Source organism: Sparus aurata, chromosome 17 (genome assembly GCF_900880675.1).
Source record: "Sparus aurata chromosome 17, fSpaAur1.1, whole genome shotgun sequence".
NCBI classification, from domain to species: Eukaryota; Metazoa; Chordata; class Actinopteri; order Spariformes; family Sparidae; genus Sparus; species Sparus aurata.
In genome coordinates this window covers 30,684,715-30,699,432 of record NC_044203.1, presented here as the reverse complement: position 1 = coordinate 30,699,432, position 14,718 = coordinate 30,684,715, and the positions used below count along the sequence as shown (strand labels likewise).

General features: G+C 44.4%; 1 protein-coding gene across 1 annotated transcript; it reads right to left on the bottom strand.

Annotated features, from left to right (window-relative positions):
* Nucleotides 1-248: 248 nt before the first annotated feature.
* mex3a (mex-3 RNA binding family member A) lies at nt 249-13,692 on the bottom strand. Its single transcript, XM_030395189.1, has 2 exons — nt 12,888-13,692; nt 249-9,263 (listed from the first exon to the last, which is right to left on the bottom strand). The coding sequence occupies exons 1-2, from the start codon at nt 13,306-13,308 to the stop codon at nt 8,110-8,112; spliced, it is 1,575 nt and encodes a 524-aa protein (XP_030251049.1). The 5' UTR covers nt 13,309-13,692; the 3' UTR covers nt 249-8,109.
* Between the last annotated feature and the right edge of the window lie 1,026 nt (nt 13,693-14,718).

Genomic DNA, 14,718 nt, shown 5'->3' with positions numbered 1-14,718 from the left:
AGAAGGCAGAGTTGGTTGCATGAGTCATAAGTTTAAGTGATGACAGAATATTAACATGGCCATATTATATAATTAAATTCTGAATGTCCCCTGAGATCTAATAACACAAGATATCTGCTCTGAAATGGTACTGCTCCTCTGGTCACTGGGAGGTAAATATGAGTGGCTGTCATCATCATCATCACCGGATCAGTTTAGACATACAAACTCCCCATTCAAACAAACAAAGACAATTGTTTTCAATTGGAGATCATTTCATTTTTGTTTTATTAGAAACATTTACAATACATCTTGAATCTTGGAAAAATAACAAAGAACCAGAACTAACATGGCGCAGATACAATAATAATAATAAAAATGTCTCCAAAAAATGTAATTCACAAAAAAACATGTGCTATAACAAATAAACCTGCAATATCACATGCCTCGTAAGGGCACGGCATACTGTAACAGAGTTCAAAGACTTTTTTTAAAATCCATCCATCAAAGTTGACGGTCAGCCACAGAGAGCCACATTGGTAACCCTCTTTCACTGTTCACAGAGAAACCAGAAACTAACGCCAGGTGATCCTGGCCCAAAAACTAATGCACTACGACCACTATTAGACCGGTATGAAACACCTCTACTGTGCTGGAAAAATTGGAAACGCTACCAAAGACAAACTGTCAGACTGTATTGGCCTCTTTGGAAAAGGTTGCGAGTTTCACCAGTGAGTTCGCTTCAGTCCCAATCCTTTACATGCAGCAGAAAACGTGCCATTGTAGTGTTTTTTGTCAAGTTTTTTTTCTTAATCTGTATCAACTGTACAAACTTAGAACTTCAAGTTAATTCATATGAGGTGCAAACAGTCTTTCATCACTAACCGGTAACAGAGTACAAAATCCGACTTTGATGTGGGGACTGAAATGGTCTCGTAGCCTGGCTGCAAACTCGTGTCAACTTTCCATTTTCCAAAGAGACTCCAACTATGAAAATCTACAGAGGAGAAACAGCCCAAGTGCACTGATGTTAAAGGATAACACAGGACCTGCCCCATTTCTCCCATCTAAGTGACCATACAACATACATGCAAACTAGTACGGTAATGAATCTGTTGTGTGTATATGTGTGCATCTAGTTACATAGATCTACTACACAGTGCGCTGTTGTCCTCTCCTAGATGCCTCCGCTCGGTTTGCACACTTCACCTAATTAACACATTAGGCAAATTCTCTCATAAAGGCTTTCTTTAAGCTCGCTGAGCTCTGTCGCTAGTGATCACAAACTGTCTGAGTAGTAGAAGTAGAAAATGTATGAATGAAAGTGTGTACAAGTCGTGTGTGGCCCTATTGGCGAGAGGGTCACAGCTGCCCCATTCATTCCAAGCATTGCAGTCGTAACATGTTTTATACGATTGATAAGTAAAAGCGAGTTTAGATTACAGAGGAAATGAGTTATGCGTTTCAGTCAGTAACATGGGGTTAGTTGAAGGGGGAGAAAGGGTTACAGCAAGCAGCACTGCACAAAGAATGCTGATGCAGGAAAAATATATAATTGAGGCACAAAATTGATGCTCTGTGACTAAAATATCTCCAAATTCTAAAAAATATTATATTATTTTCTGTAATTATTCCATTGTGAATGCACTGATGTTGAAGGAGTGCATGTCTGAAGTTAAAATTTAAGCTGCGGCTGACTCTCGCTTCCTTTTACTCCACGTACCGCGAAGTAGGCGGAAAAGACGAGGCATCCGCAACTTCCATAAATAAAACTTCTAAACTTCTTTTCTCATTTTACTTATTAGTAGAAACTGACTTCCCTGTGTTTAGAAATATATTAACTTCTTGTAATTTTAATTAAAAAACAAAATGTCTTGAGGTTACTCATAAATATGTTGCTTCATTTTTTTTTTTTTTACTTTTCATAAATAACATCCAGATACTGACTTTTTTTTTTCCTCTGCTTTCTATGAAATAATAACCCATGTTAGCAAAATAGATTTGAGAAATTGTAATATGTTTTTTTTATTCATTTTAAGTTACTTTCTATAAATGTATGTGGAAGAACTCAAATATAGTCTACGTTGAAAAATCCTGTCGCAAATCCTTTCCAAAAAAAATAAAATAATCAAAAATCAAAAAAAACTTAAAGCTCACTTGTAAATCGACAAAACAATAAGCATAAGGAGTGCATCGAGTTGAGTGGTCTTTTTTTTTTTTCTTTTTACATTCAAAATGCATTACTTGCTCAATGTGTGATTTAGACAGGTTGGTACAATTGCTTAAGTGCATCCATTGAAAATAAGGATTTCCTATCACTCGTTAAAAGGGATTCTACATAAAATGCATAAAGACCTTTTCATATCAAGAGAAGAAAAACATCAACAATTTCTACCATTACTATAATAGTAAGCGTAATACAATATTGTAAATAATACTAACAAGAACTTAATGAATCAAATGTCACTGTGAGTCACCCCACCCCTTTTTGTCGCACCACTGAATTAAAAAGTATTTCATATTGGGTGAGTTGGACAAATGAAACTTACACCTTAGCATAATCTTAAGAATCATAATTAAACTTTATGTATCAATTAGTTAAACTACACGGTAAATATATGATTTTAAACCGATGTTCACTTTAAGGTCTTAAAGCTTTTTATACACTTTAGGTATCAGGCTGATGAACTCTTTAAGCGATCTTAACTTTTTTTCTGATAAATCTTACCTACTGTACTATATTTTACTAACATGCAGTTAAACTTAAGGATACAGTTAATGGCTCTCCAAACGATTTGAACTGAAACCACAGTGTCGTTTTGTTCACTGTCACACTGTCACCTTGTTTATATCCAATCCCTTGCGGTTTTACTCGGAGGGGCTTAAAAATGCGGAATTCAGCCTGAATTTTCCCTGGCTTGTCAATGTCTTTTTCCTTTTTTCTTACTACGGCAGTCCCTTTTTTGTGTCCACATTGGTCAAGTTTTCCAGAAAGATTAAGACATTCCCTGGACTGTTTTTCTCCCAACAACCCGACCAGGACAATAGAAAACGACTCAAAGGAGTGCCAGGATGTGCTTTAAACTGATCTCTTTGGGGAGAAGCAAGTCTGTTACCGGCGCCTCTGTAGCATTAAACTAATCTTACAACATTGAAATGTGATATGCCTTCATTTTGCAGATATCGATCGAGTGGCCTCCAAGACTTTGGGGTAAACAGAGTAATTCTAGTGATGAGATTATTTCTTAAAAATCCTGATTGAATAAACTCTAAACTGAGCTGGTTTTGATGCTGAAATAAGTTAACTCAAGCGATTAAATTAGCTCATGTATGTCCTCTCCTTGTATTTTGTTCTTTGGCTATGTTTGACCTTTTTCCTTCAAAAAAAAAAAAAGAAAGAAAGAAAGGAAAAAAACGACGATGAAATAGTAGGTGCAAGTATGAAATTGAGCCATGAAATCATAAACCTATTATTACTATGTAAACAGAAATCATCTTAAGATATGCTGTGAGTAACACGTCTGCCCCTGTCTGTAATTTAAAAAGAATAATGAGTGTAAAGAAGCAAAGCGCTTCTCTCGGACAACGTGGCTGCAGTGGAGAGAGTGACTGGTACAGTACATCGGATCATGTTGTCCCACCCTCTACTTCTCACTGCTGTGTGTATGGTTTTGACCAAAGCCTTCAAGACACGAGTCTATCATAGGTAAAGTCACCACCAGCTGCTGCTCTTTAACAAACAGGGCAGACCGTGGTGCTTACGCTCCGGTCTCGTTGTTTGTTGACACTCGAGGGATCACTTTTACAGCGCAGTGAGTCACAGAATTTGCAGTTTCATCATTTCAGTGCTACTCAGGAGAAGGAATCCTTAAGTTTTGTCCTGACCCACCCTGTGATCTGATTGATAGTCAACGTAAAAGAGGAAATTAAGCAATCAAACGACTGAGACCCTGATGAACGCAACAAGAACAATTACTTATCCTGAAACTGTTACTAATTAATTATATCTCTGTTTCTACACTGGCATGAATCCATAATGAATTTTAAGCAGATGTGAGACAGAAATGCAGCGGTATTATCCTAATAATCAAGGTCAATTTCTGAATAGAATATTATTTAAAGATCTGACTAAGCAGGCTCCTCTGTTTATTGTCCCAGTATAGTCCTATTATTGCTTTTTCGTCCTAATATACATAGAAACTGATTTATTCATTAGGGGTTAGGTTATTACACAAAGGATTCTTTCGAGTTTTTATTTGAGATTGGATTTATACATCAGCGGCTTCATAAAGGATATTCATTATTACAGTTTATAGTAGTGTCTGGTTAATTTCTTATCTATATATTTGGATGAAATACTAAGTTAATCAGCTTAAATAATATTTCTTAAATGTATGGATCTATCTAATATACTATTATAGTCAAAAAGGATGATGGGGCGCATATATAAAAGATTTTACTCTCCCTAAAAACTCATTTTGAATTCCATATGCTAAAACATTGACAATGACACCTTCAGCTTGTAAAAATAATCAAAACCTCACTTTAAGCGGGCCCTTGTCTGGATGTTTCGTAACCGATACACATACTGTATTTACATAGATGCTCAGAGTGCTTTCCCATAAAGTACAATACTCATTAACTTATACAGCGTCTAAACAGGGAGAATCTCCAATAAGCCCTCTCTTCATGAAACCAGTGCAAAAACTCAACCAAGTCATCAGCATTGACTAAATGGATGAGAGGTCTCCCAAATTACCACTAGTACTACTTTAGTATAAGAAGAACAAGAACCACCATAATACAAAAAAATGATAGGGAATCCTTATGTGCATGTCTTTCAAATTCTAGGAAATGTATTTCACCATCAGTGGTCGGTTTGGTATTAATGAAATGCGCATGTTTTTTTTTTAAATAAGGTGCTCTACTTTATATTTTGAAGTAAAGTGTTTTAAGAGCCCAATTTCCTGAATCCCTCTAATCACCACCCAAGCAGTTTGATTCACATTCTTTTTTTTTTTCTCCAAAAATAAGTACTTTAAAGGTCGTTTTAGGGGGCGGTACTATCAAAAGGCCAAAGTTGCTACCTTGTACGCCAAAAATAATGGCAATATCTTAATAAAAAATGTTAAGGCAGAAAACAAAATAACAAAAATACTAAGTTTCAAAGAGCAGTGTCGCACTGCCTTGAATTTGACGTCAAAAGCTTAAGCCAAACCACTGTGCAATGTCTCCGTCCATAAAAACACAACTATTCTTTATTTCTACATCTGATAGATTTCAGGGTACTTTTCGCAAGTACAGTGCTTTCCCTGCAGTCCACACGTAATGCGAGTGGTCTGCTGTTTTTTGTGTGTGTGTGTGTGTGTGTGTGTAAGTAAAGGAGGGGCCTTTGTGTCCCAGAAGACACAATCTGTAATTGTTAATTTTTGTTCCAGACAGAAGCCGAGTTGAATTGTTTATCAGCACAACACAAGAGAAGCCCGCTGAATCACCGTTGTTCCCCGTCGACACTACTGGCACACATGTGACAACAACACAGAACTCGCAGCGAGACTTGAATGATCAATAAAAATTCAGCAAGGTTGCATTCAAATTTTTTTTCTTTTTGGGGAGGGGGGGGGGGGGAGCATGCTTCTCTCTTTCTCCAGCCAAAATGACCCCCCACCCCCCCATCATTCAACAGCTTTAATCCCTACCCCCATTCGCTCTCCTCTAGCCCTCTGAAATCCCCAGGCTGGGGCTAAGGCAGACGCAGAGGGTGTGTAATTTGATTCAGCATGAGTGCTGGTTAAATGGGGCGTTTCCTCTGCTTTCCTGTCAATTACAATTGTCTGATTTCATTCTGGAAGCTCAAAGCAGAGGGGGGCTGCCATTGGCTGAAGCCCGGGTGTCCATAGTGAAGGGGCAGCTGCAGGATGTCCCATACAGTAGCGAGCTGACACGATCTGCACCGGCGCTGTCACACAAACAGGACCCCATACAATTTTCAGGGCGGCGCAGTTGGGGAGCGGAGGGGGGAGTTAATTCTGCACCTCGCGTGATGCGATCACGCAATCTTTTTTTTTTTTTTAATAGGTGAGCACGTACGTTCTCATCGTTTGCAGAGGGTTTACTTCAGATAGTGTGACATTAACAGTGAAAACAGGTAACCGCTCTATCCCCTGATAACTGTAGATAATTTATTTTGCTCCTAAGCCTCCCCTCATTTCACAGGCCCTGCCAAATTCAGCTAGTGTCTTTCAAATTTTGTGTGTGTGTGTGTGTTTTGGGACAAAAGAGGCCCCCTCTCCCCAGTAGGGATAGCTCAGAGCAGCAGAAAAGGAGAGGAAAAAGGGGGGGGGGGGGGGGGAGGAAGGGGCAAGAGGGAGTTGAAGGAGGGGGTCTTATTCGCCCAGCTGCATCCAGGCCATCCAGCCCCCTTCTGTGCCTGTAACAGTAGGGTGGGGCAGCAAGGGGCTCGCTGCGGGACCCTGTCCTACCCCTCATACAGCTCCAGAGTCCCCACACGGTCCGCACCTGGACCAACCCATTTGCCTAATTATGAATGAGTAGATCCAGGCCGTGTCCGAGCGCTCTGCAGCCCACGCCGCCACCGGGCCCAGACAATACGCCCCACTCAGAGAGGCCTTCGAAAGCAAACGATCGAACTGTAAGCAGGGGGAGACATAAAAGCCAAAGAAAAGAGAGAAAGAAAGGGGGCTAGGCGAGACCTCCAACTCGGGGTCACCGCCACAGTGTGCCATGAAACACCTGCTCCTGTACAGCTTTGCTAATTACAGGGGAGACAGCTGGCCCCCTCGGAGCTCACACATAATGCCGTTAGAATTGGGGACGTGGAGTAAGGATTACTGATTTGGGACTTTTACAGTGTCAACTATTCAAATCTGAGTCTGCTGCTGATTCAGGAAACATTTTACAGTTTTACTCGGCTTCTGTCCACGCACTGATTCCGCTCTTTATTTACAGTGCACACCTCAGAGAAAGGCTTGTTGACTGGGGCTCTTGCTGCGTCCTATATCGTTCAGCGACTGTGGCCAAATGACCACACAAGACAATAAAGCGCGGTTAAGGTGGCTTTGAAACAAGTCCACTGGGGAGACAGATATCGAGAACTAGCCAACTGGATGAATTCCAAGGCTTTCGGCCTCACAAATTAAATCAGTGCTTTAAGCCAACCGAGGAACCACATGCTTTTCAAGTGCCACGAGGAGCAAGCATTTACGAATCTTTTCAACAAACTGCAGTGACCAAAGTGTAATCAATGGCTAGTGGAAAGAAAAAATTACTGATACTTTATACAACTTTCATCTATCTCTGTGAATAATGATACCGATAAAATGTAACCAATTACTCTAAATAAAAGACGTAATGTCGTCTCCCTTTTTGGGACTAATCTGGTTTATAAGACTTTAAGGTATGAGAATGAAATAAAGGGGATTTCCTTTTGTTTTCTTGTAAAGTTTACAAGGCTTTGACTACAACTAATCTCTTAACATTTTCATTTTTGCTGAAATTAACATCTATTATTTTGGACCAATTACATCAAACCACAATCACAGTAAAACTGGAAAGGCTGAATTCACCTTCACACCTGCTCCCCAAAAAAATGTCATGGTATGATTGAAAAAATCCTATTTTAGATCAAGATGATTGTAAGGTGCAATGACAATTCTATTTTTTCCTTCTAATAACAACATTGACTTTCAAGGTCAGTCAGGTGCAGATTGGGTACCTCAACAATCATCTTCTTCCTTCCATATAAACCCACTTCATGGTAAAATAAAAAATTTGAATAATAAAATGTTCACATTACTGTCTACCTCTGCCTACACTGTGATTCATGAATGAAAAACAGCAGCAGTCAAAAAACTGAAAATGCAAGGTACTATACTTCTCTTATAAACAAAACTTTTATAAAATATATATGCATATATATATATAAAAGAAAAACTTAAAAATATTTCTTATACTTTTTAGTAAAGCAAGCAGTGCCTTCTAAAATATCTGCTTGATTGTTTTTAAATTTTCTGAAAAACAAAAATGTGTATTATAATAATAATCATAATAACAGTAAATAATTATTGAACAAACACTGACAAAACTAATGATAAAAACTGATGTGGTTCCTTAAGAGAATATTCGGATGGCCTGTGTGACCTGGGTGTGGCACACTGGGCACTCCGGGTGGTTGAGCTCACAGATTCGGATGGCACACTCCATGCAGAAGAGGTTATGGCCACAGGGCACCAAGGCAGCCGTCACTTTGCTTTCAAAGCAGGTCATGCAGTCCCGCACAGTGGCCGGTGGCGAGTCCGGCACTGGCAGACGGCCTGGGAAACCCTCGCCGGCTGAGGTGGGCTCACTGTGGGCGCGGCGGGCCTGGGCATGAGGTGAGCCGGATACGGGCACGATGCTGGTGACTGAAGAGTTGTTGGTGCTTCCACCTCCGCAGGGCTCGGGTAAACCAGGGGAGAGTCTGGTCAGGGGGAGCGGGAGGCCTCCGAAGCTCTTGGAGCGCTGCTGGGCGTAGAAGGCCACCTGTTTGGGGTAGTCAGGGTCGCCCCAGCTCTGGGTACCCTCTGATCCAAAATAAGAGCAAGGCTTCTCTCCAGAGCTGGAGAAGTTGCTCTTGTTGTAGATTCCCCCTCCCTCACTTCCTCCTCCCCCTCCCCCTCCCACCATGGCATCTGAGAAGTTCTGGCGGTAGCTGCTGGTGAGAGGCTTGCGCTGGCCCCCCTGCAGCCCCCACACCTGCTGTAGCCGGCTCTCCAGACCACCGCTGCTGCCCGCTGGGCTGCTTCCACCATTCGGCCCCAGACAGTCGTTCTCATTATTGTGGTCATGCAGGCCTCCTGTTCGGAAGGCGATGTGTGCTTCGATCTCCTCGCGGGCCCGCTCGGCGTTGCTCGGTGACCCCGTGATTTCGAAGACGGGGTCGCGGTCTCGACTGGGAGTGACGATGTAAGTGCAGGTTTGCTGCTGGATGCGTTTGATGGTGGATCCTTTAGGCCCCACAACCAGCCCCACGACACGATATGGCACTCTCACCTGAATGGTGGTCTGACCTGGCAAAGGTGTGGGCGGGGAGCCGCTAAAGGACACTCCCAGCTTGTTGCGGGATGCCCGGAGCATGGAGAAGTGCTCAGCAGCAGAGATGATTTCACGGCGGGCCAGTGCAACATCCTCCTTCCGGCCAGTGATTAGGAACACGGGCTCCTCTCCTCTAACGGGGGTTTTGATGTAGGTGTTGGTCTTGGCCCGCAGGGCTTTGATCTTGCAACCTGCAGAGACACCAAAAGTACATTTCAAAATAAGTAAATATGATACATCGGTTCAAGTTTTTCACTCAAGACTCAGAAGTGCACAGGTTATAAATGTGAGCGCACTTAGCTAACGTCCTCAAATCGCCTTTGTTCAGTGTTAAGTCAGACTTGTTCGCCGGTTATGATCAATTTAGCTTAATATGTTGCAGCTTTTTACTGGCAGGAGTGATTATCGTGATTTATGAGGTTTCCAGCACCCAAGAATTAGGGCACCTCTTCAGTGAACTTACTCATTAGCTCTTAATCAGACACACCTTCCGAAGAGATACATGCACAGTGCTCAGGTATTGACCAATGACAATAGGCTGTTTTGGAGGGCTGAGCGCAAACAGAACATGCGTTACTTCAGGCAGACGAGCAGCCACTCTCCGACCTCTCCTTGAACTTATGAGACAATACAGTCAACCCACATGTGCTGTGTTTTTGGACCGTTTGTGGCTCAACATCTGCCCCGTTTCTGATCAGTGTTTAATAGTTTAATCTATAAAGCGCTTTTAAGCCAGAGTCTTAATGTGAGAGAGTGCAGTCTGACGTTATTTCATGACAAACGGATCCAACACTGTAACGAGACGGAACAGGACATACGGTAAACGAGTGATTGTTTCAGGGGGGTCGTCGGATACATCCGAGGTCAAGAGGAGCGTGGTAAGACAAGACACAGCAATTCTGTTTATATTACACCTCATGAAGAATGCATCGAGCATTACGAGGGTCAGCTTTCATTCAGAATCTCAGGCAGCTTCCTCATTAAGATATTTATTGACGACTTAAACGTGCCTTTCCTGTCTCGGCCGTTTTCTTAAAGAGGCCGGTGCATCTTCTTGGACGAGCAGGAATCATCATCAGGCACCTATCTATCTATCTATCTATCTATCTATCTATCTATCTATCTATCTATCTATCTATGTACTGAACAGACCTGTGCTCATCTCACCAGACTGCAGGTGCTTCACATCACACAGCACATCATTAGATTACCTATCAGAGAATCACAGCTGCAGGTATCAAAACACCTTAAGTTGAAGACAAATTTCTCTCTAATGCGACAAAATAGGCCCACTTTGCTCAGGAACACTTCCTTCTCAGTGACCAGCGGTACAGACAGAAGGATAGTGATACTCTGACGGTTCAGTGTTGCTCGTGGCCTGAAAATGACTTCCCGTGGCCATTGCCTGGTATTAAGCTAATAGACGTGTTCGTGCCAAGGGGGATCAAAGGGCAACCGATGGATTCCCTTTCCTGAACTACGCTGCACCGTTAAATTAGTCTCAATTGAGGAATTATCTGTAAACAAAATTAGCGACGATTAATTAATCTCAAGCAGAAATTGAGGTCGCTGGTGACAAACGTGTCCTCCGCTGTTTAACTGTGGGACGAGAGGTGCCTGTGATTCACAACAAAGCCACCCCTTGATCTGAAGAGCACCAGAGGAAGGTACAAGAGCATCCTCGGGATTCACCGCCTGCGACTCTTGACAGGAGAAAACAATCATATCCGAGCCTTTCTCCGCGACAGGATGCTCTGCTTGGCAGATTCACCCGGCGCCATGTGATGCGCGGCGCTGAGAGGAAGGGGGTGTGTACGCATTGCCAAGCTAACGAAGGGCCCTGATTCAGAAGCAGCTCGACTCAAATCTCTCTCCCCCCCCCCCCCAAATCAGCACTTCTTCTCGGTCAAAGCAAAAGGGTCCTCTCGCTGCACTCGTGCCCACTGGATCCACCCTCCGGCTGTCTTCGGTCGCCCCATTAAAATTCAAAACTTACACTTCAGAGTAAAGAACGGGAGCCGCGATGGCAGACGAGGGGCACTCAGCAGCACAAAGTAAATCCACATTACCGCAGCAGTGGAGCAAGTAAAGAAAAGTACTGGTAAAAGAAGCCACCTCAGCTCCCCCGGACCCCCGTTGACATTACCCGAGACCTGTTTGTTTTCGTTGCGAGATAAATCAGGATGTGCTAATGGTACCTCACCCTGCAGTCTTTGTACTTCTCTCCGTCCAGCCGCCCATTACTCCCTCTCCTGACAGACTACCATGTGGTATTGAGAGTGTGCAGTGAAGTGGGGCTCACGAGGAGCCCCTTGTGTGGAGCTCCAAGGCGTGACTCCCATTCAGCTTTTTTAGATGGCTATACTGCCCCGCCGTCCCCGTCCTCGTCTTTCCCCCTGCACCCTCTCACCCATGGGTTCATCACGACAGTTAACAATGGGTGCAGCCACACAAACCCCACCACCACCACAAAGCAGAAGGACAAAAAAAGACAAAAAATCATATATATTTTTTTTTACTTCTGGGTTCCCCGAAACCAACTTGGGTTCAAGCTTGCTGGCAGCGTGGTCGCACATAAATATGGAAGACGGATGGAGCGAGAAAATCACCTGACGACAGATTTGCTGCAAATGAGCACAAACAAGAGAATATTCTGTTTTAAAAAAAAAAAAAGGATTCCCACCTCCTGGTGCAACTTCTCGCTGAGTCACCCCTTTAAGGCCATCCCGTGTGCCAAGCGGCAACACCGTCTGAATGCGCCCCTCCCCTCCATCCCCCGACTTTCACACCTTTGTTTGACAGCTGCTGTCATTCAACTTCAGCTCTTTGTTCAATAAGAAACCCTCCAACTGCGAGGGGGGAAAAAAAAAACGGGGCTAGAACGTGTAATGTGGCTGGAAATGAACTTTCCAACTCCCTGGCTTGAAAACAAAAAAACAAAAAAAACAAGTGGACCACGCTCGCTCTATTGTCCAATTGTGTCACTGGGGCAGTGCGCAACATAAACAACGAGCTGAATACATTTGCAGAGAGAGAGAGAGAGAGAGAGAGGCAAAAACATCCTCCGCCGATCAGAAACCCCCGACGTGTAACCGCAAATAAAGAATAAAATTACAAAATAACAAAACAAAAAAAAGGGCTCGCTTTTTCCCTAACCATCCTGTGGAAGTGAGAGACATTCCTCTCCTCGCCTGCTGCACGTTGCCTTTTTTGAACAGTCTGGCGCGTCTCAGACGACAAAGGAAGCAAGTGCTCTCCGTGCTCCAGTGTGTGTGTCTGCGCGCTGACATTGATGGCGTGGATGTAGAATAATTCGCCCAGTAGGGAACGGGTCTCTCTCTCTCTCTTTCTCTTTCTCCCTTCTCTCCTCTATCCTCCCTCTCTCCCTCTCTCTCTCTCATGCCTCCCTGTGTGCAAAATTCACTCAAAAGCGGAAAAAAAAATAAATAAATAAACAGAAAGCGGCCGACGACTCGAGTGTTGTGATGAGTGCACGGGGAGAACTTGCGACGTTGGAGCAGCAGAGAAGAAGAAGAAGAAGAAGAAGAAGAAGAAGAAGAAGAAAAAAGTGGGAGGCTTGATGTCTCGGGGGAGCACAAAAAACACGCGAGCGCACACACACACACACACACACACACACACACCACTCCCTTTTCTTTGTCAAATAACACCAGGTAACAGTTAGAGAACAAGAAACAAAGCACACGGGGAAGCACGGCGGGGAGAATGCAGCACTGTTAGCGGGGAGGAAAAAGCACAAGTTTGGAAGGGAAAGGCGGCGGTGTGGGGGAATAATATGCAAGCCAGCGGTTTACCTTGTCTCCCCACTATTTCGGCCACATGTTCAGAGCTGGGCACTGGGACGCATTCTGTTATGTTGCAGCCTCGTCCTTTCGTCTCACTTGAGGAGCTCTCGTACAGGGCGCACAACTTGCTCTTCCCTTGCAGGATCGCCGTGTCCCCGCCGCCGCCGACGCTGTTGGTGTGGTTGTGGTGGTTGTTGTTATTGTTACTCCGGTCCTGTACTCCTGTTGTTGGGGCTCCGCCGCCGTCCTCGCCTTCCCCGAGCCCCAGCAGAGACAACTGGCCCAGCGCGACCCTGAGGGCACGGGAGTCGTCTTCCTCCTCGTCGGGCGGCACAAGGAGACCTTCGCTTCCGAAGCCGGAGCCGGCCAGATCCCCGCCGTAGCCCCCATTTTTCTCCATGATCCCTGCTAGAACCAGCAGGCTAGGCATGGCTAACAAAAGAGTGTGTGAGACAAAGACAGGGGAAAGAGACTGGAGAAACAGCACCCGTGCCGCCTCCTCCTCCTCGCCCCCTCCTCCTTCCAATTCCCCCCTTTGCGCTAGTCCCTCCCATAGACCGGCCCCCTCTCTCTCTATCCGCCAGACTTTCAGTACAGTAGTCTCTCTCCGAGCTCCAGGCGAACGGGACACAAGGCCGTCTGCACGATAGATGGGGCGGGCGATGTGTTGCTCCACCCAGTCTGGTTTACACAGCTCCCCTCCTCGCCGAGACAAAACGAGCCGCCCTCCCGTTGTACCATTCCGTCTCAGGTTCCCAAGCCTGTGGCATCTCAGAGAAGCGAGCTCCCCTCCCGTCACCTATAGAAAAAAAAAAAAAAAAAAAAGAGGAAGAAAATACCTCATCGTTCGGCTCCCTGCGCGCACCGCACTCGTCTGAGCGCAGCCTCGCTCTCCAGCTCCAGAGCTGCAGTGTAAGCCTGGAGAGAGGGAAAAAAAACAAAAAAAACACCGCATATCGGCGACTTATGTAAGAATATCCTGTCCAGGATCGTATGAAAAAGGTGCAAAGTACAGTGCGCACATGGTCGTCTGGTGGTGCTGCTGAAAAGATGATGTCAACTTTATCATTCAGAGATTTGGAAGAAGAAAAAAAAAAAACACACCAAAAAAAAAATCGAGCAGCTCCTTTTGCATTAATGAGGGGGATCGTGGAGCATCTGGCATGAATTTGGGGAGTATAGGAGTTGGTGACATTTTTTATTTTTTTTTTGGCGGGGGTCCGCCCACCTCCATGTAGCCGTGCTTTGCGGCAGGTCACCGCGTTGTTGTCTCCGGCGCCGTTGCGCATGAGGATGTTATGTATAGGAGGGGAACGAGGGTGTCTGGAGGGTGGGGGCGGTGGCGGTGGGCCGTATGCGAGGAGGAGAAGAGAAAGGGAGTTGTCAGACAGGCGTTGCAGACCCTATGCAGCGGGGGAACATCAGAAAAGCCCTCGCACATTTCCCCGTTAAAAAAGAGAGAGGGAGAGAGAGGGAGAGAGAGAAGGTTTTGCAGCAGCAGCCCCGGTGAACAAAGAGCCGCGCCGTTCGTTCCGCGCACAGACTCCCCAAGATGTCCTCGGCAGAAGCCACGCCTGACAGCATGGTTGTAGTACAACACAAAGACTCAAACTGCAGCATTAAAATCATTAATAACCAGCATATTGCTGTTATTATTATCAATTAAAGCTTTTAATCAGACTTTTCTCTCTCTCTCTCTCTCTCTCTCTCTGGACATTTTTTTTTGTTTTTTTTTTGTTTTAGCTTTTCAAACAGGTCGCAAACTACCTCCAACTTACAGCCATTTATTTAAAACCTGGATATTCGTCATTCTGCGTGCAAATAATTACGTAAAAAGGAA

Excerpts from the sequence above, each read along its gene's own strand:
- mex3a (XM_030395189.1), bottom strand. The coding sequence starts at position 13,308 with ATGCCTAGCCTGCTGGTTCTAGCAGGGATCATGGAGAAAAATGGGGGC. Across the intron at positions 9,264-12,887 it reads CGAAATAGTGGGGAGACAAG|GTTGCAAGATCAAAGCCCTG; the intron begins GTAAACCGCTGG and ends GTGTCTCTGCAG.